The 11,832-nt window shown below is 39.7% G+C and overlaps 1 protein-coding gene across 1 annotated transcript; it reads right to left on the reverse strand.

Moving 5' to 3' along the window:
• Nucleotides 1-1,307: 1,307 nt before the first annotated feature.
• Nucleotides 1,308-11,025, reverse strand: pecam1a (platelet and endothelial cell adhesion molecule 1a). Its single transcript, XM_026165372.1, has 15 exons — nt 10,861-11,025; nt 10,736-10,759; nt 9,694-9,987; nt 8,369-8,665; nt 8,015-8,278; nt 7,594-7,875; nt 6,635-6,934; nt 6,266-6,544; nt 3,978-4,110; nt 3,803-3,870; nt 3,511-3,564; nt 2,987-3,076; nt 2,846-2,902; nt 2,142-2,164; nt 1,308-1,648 (listed from the first exon to the last, which is right to left on the reverse strand). Exons 1-15 carry the CDS (start codon nt 10,910-10,912, stop codon nt 1,484-1,486), a joined length of 2,382 nt encoding a protein of 793 aa, XP_026021157.1. The 5' UTR covers nt 10,913-11,025; the 3' UTR covers nt 1,308-1,483.
• Between the last annotated feature and the right edge of the window lie 807 nt (nt 11,026-11,832).

Below are 11,832 nucleotides of genomic sequence, written 5' to 3' on the forward strand. Positions count from 1 at the left end.
GAAAATGTTGTTCCAGGTTCAACATTGCAAGTGACCAATCACATTGTTGTGACGTTATTCTTTTGCGCACCAAGCCATTCGTGCATTTATGAAATTCCAATGTTGCAAGGACAATATCAATTCTGCTTACTGTTTATTAAAGGGTTACGGTTAGGGTCAGGGTCAGGGTCCGTTGATCGGCGGACAGAGGCGGTTTCTCGCAGCTTAAGTACAGTTTTTTGTTTTACGCTGGTTTTTCCCGAAGTCGCAAAAGTATGACGTCACAACATTCTGATTGGTCACTTGCAATGTTGATCCTGGAACAACATTTAGTATGATGATCTGGGAACAACACCAACACGAGGATATCAGATCGTGCCTCACGGGAAGGTGTTTTAGCTCTGTTGACCCTTCCTGTAATCCAGCTTTCTTTTGATTGGCAGCCTGAAGCCTGAGCTCTAGAATAAAGGGATTACTTGAACATACACTGACCTCCTTATTTGAAACTTTGGCCGTGTTTAACAAGAGCAACTACCATTGTAACAAGCTTGATAACAGAAAACAAGGAGGAACATAACATACTGAGTTTAATCTGTTTGCAGAGCCATCGTGTCAGGTATGAAGTAATGAATTAATCATGGCATTTATTAATACCATCCCAAATCACAGTAAATTATGATTAAATAAATATAAACTTTTTTAATGTTTCTCCTTTTTCTGTTTTTAATAAATTTGTTTGCGCTTTCAAAAGCTGAAACAAAAGCTCCAAAAGTGATATTGACTCTCATTATTTTCTTCCAGGAGTGAAAAATAAATTAACAGCTTATTCCAAATACTAGAGTCCAAACACCGCAATGCATACTGCATGCATGCTTTGTTTCTGCTGTGCTCTCAACAAAGCCTTGGGCATTTGCATAACTTCCCACAGTGTTAATAAGATGACTGACCTAAAAAAACATATCAGCTGTATGGAGACCTTGAATAGATTCATGTTATATCATTCCAATTAAATCTTAGATAATGGAAAATGAAACTGATATCTCCTGATGTGGAGGCAACAGTGAAAGCCTCTCTCACATTCAAGCGGATCACAGCCAGATGGCACTGAGTTTCCACGCAGCGCTGCCGCCTGAAGTCTGCCCTCTAGTGCTTCAATCTGGAATCACTGATGTGCAAACAGCAGTGAAGACCGAATGTACTCCAAACCAGACAACTGAAGAGTTCAAGGACCCTGCTCAGCTGATGAGAAACACCTCTTTACAGTTCAAAAGACGCACATCTGAATGTGTTTTCTTCTTTCATTAAAAAAATTGACAAAAATAGAGAGACTTATTTAACAAAACCATGTATTTAGCCAACAAGGACAAAGCAAGTACATGTACAGTGTGGATTGTTTTTCCAAAGCATGATAAAAAACATATGAGCACAAAGACTGAGCCACATGAACAAGCTGGATAAATACGGGAACAAATATTGGTAAACAAAGTGGTATCTGGTCAGGGTTTCATTCCTCGTTGTTAGCGCAGTTAATGCTAACACTATTGTCATTTGGCTGGTCATCATTGGCGATGTGGTAACCATGGTTACTGGGGTCACTGTGGTAACCGTGGTCACTGGGGTCGCTTTGGTGATTGGTATCATGATTCAGTTCTGCATATTCCACAGATGCCTGTTGAAACACGAAGGTTGTATGAACGATTATTTTCATTGGCTCACTGAGTTAAATGCTGACTGTACGTGCGGTACTGTTTAGTGATTTTACTTATTAAGATTATTATTTCTCAGTTGATACAGCGATAACATGAGACATTCATCAGGATTGTTTCTACAAACTCTGGAGAGCTCCTCCAGAAGGATGGAGGAGGTTTGAGAGCTGCTATCATATTACTCCTAATGAGTTAACTCAATGTGATGAGCAAATTTGGAGCCTTTTACTCAGCTACATTAGATGCTTTTTTCCTGCAAATTTTATATTACATGAAATGCAACCCTTTAAGTTACCTTTCTACAAACAATAAAAAGTGTCTCCACTGGGTTTCCACTTATTGTACAGTTTCTGTCTGTGAGATGTTTCTCGGAGCAAAGGCACAATACAGTCATGAGTGTGTGTGTGCGTGCAGCTCTTGGTAGTATGTGTATGTGCATGACGTGTTCACACTTACAGCATCAGCCAGCTCTTGAACACCTGCAAAAACAAAGCCAGAGGACAAGCTCAGGAAACAAAAGGTGTGTGAGGATTAAATGAGGGCTGTTTTAGTTTCCAGCACTCCCATGAACAGCTCTCTATTCCCAGGAAACAGGCAGCTTATCACATCCGACACATTCATACTGATCATTCTCATAAGCTCATGTCTTTTTAGACAAGCTGCTTCCTGAGACACATGCACAAAAACCCTTCACTCCAGATCATTTGCTTTCTCCATATAATACATTAAGTTCTTAACTCGGATTATGTAAAGTGCCCTGAGATGACTTAACTTAGGATGTGGTGGTGTATAAATAAAACTGAGCTGAATTGTGCTGTATCACTCATTAAGTAATATTATATTATTAGGAGCCGAACTGAACAATGGACAATAAATTTCAAACAATCAAGCACTTTGCTTACTTAGCCTTAACAGATGCAAGCATTGTATGAGTCTGTTGCAACAACAGGAAGTGCTCTTTGACGAAAGCAGGAAGTGGACACCTAGGGACTGGCCCTTCTGTTTTAATGGTACATTCTTTCAGTAACAATGCAGATGTTTACAGTTGGGGTTGATCCTGTTTCCTGTTGCTAGCGTTTTTTTTCTTAATCTAATGACCTGATTTCTCTCACCGTGTAGTAGAAAAGGGGTCTGTGTGAGGAGCAGGATGTTAGTCGTACCTTGCTGGGAGTTGCGTACTTCACCGTGTACTGTGTCTGTGCCCTGTTTCACCGGAACTGACATGGAACAGATATAATATTTTAGACTGAGCTTTAAAAAGTCAAATTACAACTTATTAAAATTCAGAAATAATCTTTCACCTCTGCTGGGATCTGCCTGTCGCAGCTGATCCTCTTTGTACTGAATTTCTGGCTTTTCTAGAGTGTTTGCACTACAGTTGTCATCAGACTCTGCAACACAGTGAAATGAGCAAACTTAAATTACTTGCATATTGGAATATTTCATTATTTTTATTTAAAAAAATAGTATGACATGATATTTAATGACAAAGATATGTTCTTTTGCTATTTTCTTTTTCAAAAACAGCATTAAGAGAGAAAAGTCAACAATGTCTGAGTAGCTGACGTGGTATAACTTATTTTTTTGTGCCAATGATCTCAGTTTTTCTCTAAAAGAAATCAGAAACACATTGATTAATCATTCTGTCTCACCGGGTGAGATGTTTCCTCATTAAAAAGAGACAAAAAAGCCCAGAAAAGCACACTTACTGGACAAACTTTAGATTTATGTGACGGGAAACAAACCTTTTGAATTAAAGTATTGTTGACTTTGAATCTTCATGAGATTTCATGAGTTGCTACCAATAAATAAGTACTTTACATACCCGAGCCTGATACATGTTCACTCCAAATACTTTTCCCCATCATGCCTGGAGTTGCTGCACAGGGAGAATAAACATGGCACAAATCTCAGTGATGTAACTGATACATTCTCCTGCTTTAACATCAAAATCAGTCAAGACAACACATGTTTAATATATATTTAGGATAATTTTATGTTAGGATTCTTGGTGTTTTCTCTATATTATTGTATAGTTATTACTTTACAAAATAAAGCGCCTTGAGAAGACTGTGTTTTGGTGCTAAATGAAACTGCATCAGCATAAGGAGCTGTACCATTTGCGGCTTCGTTGACCTCTGCCTGGGTGAGGCTCATTCGCTCTACTTTGGTGCTGGCTGCCTTCCTAAAACAAAGTGAACACAAAGTATGTTCAACAGGAGGATGTATGGGAACCATACTCTGGTAACTAACCTTTAACATACTGATAAGAACACGAGAAATGCTACTTACACTGATAGGGTGCCGGTGCGTCTTTTCTTTAATTTGGGGAGACGCTTTTTGTAGAAAAGAAAGAGGATGATGGCCATTACGAAGAGGAGGCAAAAGACTGCAATAAGACCTTTCTTCCAGCCAGCCATCTTCACTGCAGAATACATGTGACTAAAGTCATTACTTAGTTACAAAACACAGCAATAAAATGGACTCACAAAACCTCATTTTGGCTTAAAGTTGTTTAAATGTCACACATGAGTGCATGTACAGGTGCATAATCAATTTATTTATTTATATATTCATATCAGATGTGAAGTTTAGCACCCTATCCTTAAAAAATTAGGAAACTGGACAATTGGAGCACAGCAGAAGAACAGTATCTGAAATTCATGTCTTTAAGAAACAGAAAAAAATCTGAAATTTCTGATGAGGCTTCAGTTAACTCATCTACTGCTTACTGAAGCCTCATCAGAAATGATTTAAGTGGAAGGGTGACTCCCTGCTTCCCATTCTCAAGGAAGGGAAACAGTGAAAAACGGCTGAGGAAAGCCACAGTGACTGTCTACAGCTATCTGTAAAATACAGTGAAGGATCTATGATGGTGTCGGGGTTGCATTTTAGCCAGTGGTGTTGGGGATCAATAATACTGGGACTAAAACTGATGAAATTATGAACACAGAAAACATTTTGATCCACCATGTAATGCAGTGTGAACAGCCTCTGACTGGAAACAGCTCTGTTTTTCAGCATGACAATGATCCCGGACGCCCTAAGCTTTGAATGTATTTCAAAAAGATACGATAAGATAACCTTTATTAGTCCCACGCGTGGGAAATTTCCTTTTGCTTCTGCTTTTGCCTTACATTATGTATTTGCATATATGTTTGTACATCTTTTGGAAATAATTGAACCTATTTCCCATTTCCTTGCAAAACATAAAGAAATGAGAGGTGGCTCAAGACTTGCATAGCACTGCAACTCATTTTATCCCCAATGAAAATAATTTAAGCATTTATTTATTATTTTTGACTTCATATGTTCAAACGTTGTAGTTATTTCTTAGATATATTTAGATTATTATTTACCACTTGATAACATGAAGAAGAAATTAAGATGAATTTAAGAGTAGCCTAAGAACTTATTGTACAATAAGTTCTCAGGCTACTCTTAGTGTAAATGAATAGAAATTCCAGCAGCTATTTTAGATTTCTTAAGTATTTCATAGCAAACTGTATCCATAAACAGCTAACACAGTATTCAGTGTCAAAACAACGATAGCATGTACAGCTGAAATACAATTGGAGACATTAAAAAACTACTGAGGCAACTGTTGTTGTGATTTGGCCCTATATAAATAACATTGAATTGAATGACGGTGCATTGTTTCCACAATAACAAGAAGGAAAGTAAAGAACGCTGGAGAAAGTTAAGAATGATCTTTTTATGGCCTCGGATAGTGGACTCATCTCCATGCTTGTCCTGTTAGGCCTGTAATTCTAATGACATTATACAGGCTTTCTTTAGACAGTACTATTAAAGGCACAGCATGCATTTTCATTGGTATACAGATGATACCCAACTCTATCTACTGAAACCAGATAACACACTCCAATTAGTAAAACTGAAGGAAAATCTTATGCATATAAAGTTCCAGATGACTTCTAATTTCCTGCTTCTGAATTCAGAAAAAAAAAAGAGTTTATTGTCTTTGCTACACTCCAATAGGCTTAGTCTGCTGGGGGTTTCCCAATGACACCATGTTTCTTCTTTACTTACCTCTTTTCACTAGTCATTCCTAATCTTTCCACAGCATGTCTTGTGTCCTGTCTTCCTCACCCCTAACTAAGCAGATGAGTTTTTCCTTCCCACTATTGCTTGCTGACCACGGATCGTCTGATTGTTGCGCTTTTCTCCGTATTATTGTAGAGGAGTTACCTTACAATACCTTGCAATATAAAGCGTCTTGAGGTGACAATTAAGATTTGGCACTATATAAATAAAATGCATTTAATTTAATTGAAAACATGTTAATAAAAGACTTATTTTAATAGAGAGGAATATATATTAATTAAAAACAACCATACTGTTAACTTCAAAATCTGTCAGTGGTTGTGAAGAACGACAATTTTATTGCTTCGAATTGGTTGCTTGTTGATAACGCAGGAGGAAGCGAGCGCACTCATAATAGCATGAATGTCCTCACTTTTCAACATCACATATCTTTAAAGTCCAGCTGATGTTAACCCCCCCCCCCCCCCCCCCCCCACACACACACACACACATTTAACTGAAGATAAAACACACACCTCCAATTATGATGATGGCACTTTGCTTGGGCTCTGCAGCTGGGTTTGTGCACTCACAGAAGTATCCTCCAGCATGATCTCCTTTGACATTGCTGATGCTGTGAGATTCTTTCAGTTTCCTGGAGGTCTTAGAATCAAGGAAACCTTTTCCCAGACTGTACCAGGTAAAGTTAATGGGAAAACTACCTCTCTGAACAGAGCAGACAAGAGTCATGTTGTAACCCTCAGAGATGTCCTCCATCCTGGGCTCAGTGGTCAAGTGTGGTTTTGACACAGGTTCTTCACAGAGGAAAAAAAAAACGTGTTAGACTTGGGTTCAACATGTTTTATATCAGTTTTATTCATTTCATGGTCATCAGTCCAACAAACCTATGATGTCGGACGATTTTAGTAGTTGCTCTCCTGTTCCCACCTTGGGAGGCTTTAGTTGACTGTTTTTTGCATGGCAAAGAATGTTTTTTATGTCCGATATTTGGGTGATGGATGTGAGGTTGAAGATAGCCTTTTCACCGCGCTTGCTCACAACTTTTATGTCGATTGGTTTACTAGGTTGATACAGGGTGTACTTGATGGGCAGAGTGCCTCTCTGACTGTAACAACTCAACTGGAAGGGCTTTCCCAGAAACAGCGTACCTCCCACCACAGACAGCACAGGCTCTGAAACAGGAACTGGGAATGGAGAATAAGATAGCATTAAACCAGACTGTGAGTCTACAGCCATGCTGGGAACTCTGATGCTGCACTGTAAGGCTTCCAGGTAAATGCCAATACGCTCATCCTCTTATGCTAGTTCCCCATCACCGTATAGTGTGTTAACAAGTGTGATCTGAAACAAAACACAAAGTACAGTTGAGGATGATGGGAATCTCATGACCTTTTTCTTCAATACAAAAATAGACCTGATAGTTGTTTTCATACTCTGCACACACTGAACTGTGCACTATTTTAGGAGGAGGTTTCTCACCTGTTGCATAGATCAGGACAGGGTCTGATTCCCGCACGTTCTCTCTACAGATGATACTCAGTTTGGTTTAAGAAAAGGTCAGTCAGTGTGATCTGACTGAGTCAGGTGTTTGCATTCCTAGATGCACCTCTGTGCGAAAATGGCTAATGGTGTCATCAGAGGAGTGAATCCATTTTTTTTTTCACAGAATTTTCAGAAATGTCTCCAAATTTCTTCTAAATAGATGTTGAATGTAACACTTAAGCCTAAACCAACAGAATAAACGGACCAACAGGCTGACACATTACGTGCATGGCTAACAAAGTGAAACATGTCCCACATCTTTATTGTGACAACAGCAAAACTTCGGTTGGATTAAACTCACCTTTGACCTTGACGAAATGTTTTTGGCTCTCCTTCACAATAGTGCGTGTCAGAGAATCAGACGTGGCATTACAGGTGTAGTTGCCACTTGCAGAAAGTTGTGCCACAGTCATATACGTGGCAGTATTTGCGACTTCAGTGTTATCTTTGAAGATGGAGTACTGCATGGTTTCATTGTTGATCTTACTGGAATCAAGAATGCTAACAGAGCAGGTCAATTTGAAGTGGTCTCCTTCAAATATGTCTGTGGGCTCCACAGTCAGCTGTGGCTTTGAAAACAGCGCTGTTGGGATTAGAGAGCAAAAATTAAGGATTCATACAATCTTTATGTGTACATATATATTATTTTTGATTCGATTTAATTTGATAAGATGAAAAAAAATGATGCCATGTTTGAAAAATTCAGAGTAATTGATGCTTACATCTGACTGTGATTCTGCGCGAGGTTTCTTTCTGCACGCTGCCCCACTCTGCTTTGCACACAAGCTCTCCAGAGTCATCCTCTCGTACAGTGAATTTATGACTCAGGGCTGCAGCTCTGACCTGCTTGAGGATCACTTTGTCTTTTGTCAAGAACACTTCAGTGTTGCTCGGAGGATTGACAACTCTGCAGACCACTTCAATTATATCACCCTCAGAGAGACTATTGGAGGGAAGTATATTTATGATGGGGGCGATGTGGAGTGCTACAAGACAAAATCCAGAATAGTCAGACACACTCCTCCATAGGCACTCAGAGCTTTTCATTGTGACATAACAACATTCGATCGACTCACCTTTGACTATGAGTTCAACCTTTTTGCTACTGTTAGACTTTTGGTTCCCGGAAACCAAACGGATTTCATAGTCACAGTAGAGGATACAGTTTCCGATGTGACTCAGTCTCAGTGTAGCCGTTGATGAGTTGCCCCCCTGTGACAGCTGCTTTATGACCTCAGGGGATCCGGTCTTAAAGCTCTGGTAAAACTGGAAAATAAGGGGTCCTTTCTCCTCTGGAGCACTGCAGGTGGCTTTAAACTCCTCGTTCTCATAGGGCGATGAAGTAGTCAAATGCAGGGTCGGGGTCTGCAAGCCTGAAAAGCACATTCAGGTATATTAAGTATATTAGTTTCTCCAAATGTTGGACAAAGTTAGCGAATAAAGGCTCCAAAGGCTTGAGCATCTGCAGAGGAGGACAAGGGATGTTGAAGATGGAGCTGCCAGGCAGGAAGAAAAGGGGGTACGAGACATGCACTTGGACGTGAGAAGCTCTACTGCCAAAATACAATTGAGGGAAGACATTCATTAGCCAGTGTGTGATTGTAGCTCACAAATTTGGTGACAAACTGAAAAAAGTCTGGGGCCGCAAAATATTTTTGGAGTATATATCTTATTATTTATAGTCATAAAAAATAAGCAAAGCAAAACAACCACATTACTACAGATGTGAACCTACTATTCATATTGCTTTCATATTATAGTTCAAATAATATATATAATAATATAGTGCATATGTAGTTAGATCCAGAAATATTAGAAAATTTGCTCAATTTTAGACAAAATATTGGATATGTGTGACATCAAACAATCAAGATTCAGATGTTGAACTCATTTCATATAAAATGTGTAGAAAGTGCGACAGTTTCCCTAAACAGCTGCCAGTTTTTAAGGGCTCAAATGTAATTGGACGCTGGACAGGCAGCTCCCGCCTGAAATGGGCTTCCTTCTTAGGAGTTGGCCTTTACTGCAGCTGCCTCCTCTTGTTGTGGTTTCCTTCCTTCTTTTCAATTTTGTCTTCAGTAAACTTTAAAAGCGTGATTATGCTGAGATAAGCTGATTGGCTCCGCCGCTGCAGGCTTTTTGTTTTTAACACAGAAAAAATTCTGAGATCATCCACGATTGCACACTTTTTTTTTGTTCACGCTGAAAAACTGATAATTTAGGCGTTCCTTCTGCTCTGATTCTCCTTGATGAATACATTTTGTGCAAAGAAAAGATGATAAGCTTTGTTTGTGCTGAGAGCTCCTTTGATTGCATTTTGTGGCTTTACAAAAACAGTTTCCAAATGCAAATGTCACACTTAGAATAATCTCCAGACCTTTACTTGTAAATGTAACTGTACCTTTCACATCCAGTTTCTGGCTGTTGCTGGCTTTGGCCTTGTTCTTGACTGAGACTCGACATTCATAATTTCCAGAGTCGGCAGCTCTGGCTGGGTTGATCTTATACTCGACCGTGTCTTCCGTGGCGTTGTTGGTGTAGATAGGAACATCGTCCCGTGTGAGCTGGAAACTGTGTATCAGGTTAGGGATGTTGCTGTGACTGACGCTGACCTGGCAGCGTAGCCTCACTGCTGTCCCGGTCTGAACTGCGTTCCTGGGTTCGATTGTGAGGCGAACAGTATCTATGGTGTATGCTGTAGTCCACAAATATCACACACAGACACAGAAACAGAAGATGAAGGGGAAAGAAATAATCAACAAACATAAAAAAAAGACCTAAACAGCAGCACAAGCGCCAGGTTAAGACTATGGAAAGGTGCTTCCTGCTCATCAGTCGGGTGCACAGAGGAACTGATGGAGGAAGGAAAGCACCTCAGTAAACAGTGCCGACCCTCTACATCCCCTTGGAAAACCATGTGGATTCATTCAAACTTCTGCTTTCCCTCCACGACAACAGCACAGTGGAAGTGGAAACAATCACTCCACATCCTCACGGTAGCCAATTGCTGTTAATCTGGATTCTGGGATGTGAAGTGCTGTAAATAACAAACCCTGAGCCTAGCTTTGAATGATGATGACCCAGCGCTTTCAAAGTTTAAATCAACAAGGTGCCACTTTAATAAGGACGCTTCAGAGACACCAGAATCGAATTACATTTTTTAAACACGGGTGTTGTTTCTTTATTTCAGAGGAAAGGTGGTCTTCTAAGATCGTGGCAACTTTATAGGCACCTAGTTGTATTGCCTTCTGAAAGCTTTCAAATGTCATATTATTCAAATTGAAGGTGATTAAAACATGGCCCAGCATCGCCTGTGACAAATCAATTTCTTTTTGTGTGAAAACAGCTTTTTTGTTAAATATAGAAAGGACTGTAACTGCTACTACACCGGGGAGTCTGCACTAGTTATTATAAGATCAGGCGTGTAATGCAGTTATACTTACACCCCTGTCCTCCAGCACAATGCCCTGTAAGTCACACAGAGTGGAAGAAAAAAAAAATCAGGTGAAAATCAGGAGATTTTGTTTATAATATAGTAACATCCTTCATCCTCAGTCTGGGTTCTTACAGATGTGTAGCAGGCTAGTCAGAAACAGCAAGCCGGGGGGTCTGCAGCCCATCCTGGGTGAAGGTGGTTTACCGCTGAAAGACTACAATACATCTGCAAGGACAGAGGCCAGAAAGGGCAGTCACAACCAGACCAGGGAGGACTTTTTACTTAGGGAGAGGTGGAGTGAACAGAAGGCAGTGGTGCTGAAGGGCTGTTCCATGTCTTATCGGGCACGCTTGACTGAACAGGAAGTGGCTGCTACTTCCTCAGGATCTGTACCATTTACTTTGCCCTGTCTTTTGTTATGATGACGAGAAAAATTCAACAGGAAGAAGCAATTTTTTAGTCTTCTCACATCCTTCAAAGGTCTGGGGTGTAGAAAACACAGACATGATGGCTTCTTTTTAGCATGATTTAATTAATGACAACCATGTCGAAGAACAGTAAAGACAGCGTGCGCTGTTGTTCTTCAGATAGAATTAACCTCTGAATCCCCTTTTTGTCCTCAAGTATTCTTATGTGCACATTAATGTGTTTAAAATGTGCTGATGTGACTAGACATTCATTAATCATATTTCGATTTACTTGATAGAGCCCCGTCTGGAATCACTGGATTTGTGTTTGTCTACGTTTCTAATAAACTGCCATTTTACTTTAATTTATCCAGATTATTTAAAAGGATTGACAGCGTGACATTTGATATTAGTTACCATACTTGTCATTTCCTCAGTTATTGTTGCGCGTAAAAATTACGCAAAGCAGGAAGAATCAAAAGCATGAGTTTCTCTTGTGACCACTTAAGAAAAATGAGTCAATCTTTATAAACTCTCAGAAAACATGTTTACAGCCTGGTAAGCATGCACTCGAAGGGCAAAGGCTATACTAGAACTCTGACAGTTTCTAATGCTTTTTACAGTATGATGAGGTTAGCCTGTTATGGTGTCATTGTTATGTCACAGGGTGTCGTATTAAAAATATATAAAGTGTGTT

The sequence above is a fragment of the Astatotilapia calliptera genome, chromosome 4, assembly GCF_900246225.1.
Source record: "Astatotilapia calliptera chromosome 4, fAstCal1.2, whole genome shotgun sequence".
Taxonomy (NCBI): Eukaryota; Metazoa; Chordata; class Actinopteri; order Cichliformes; family Cichlidae; genus Astatotilapia; species Astatotilapia calliptera.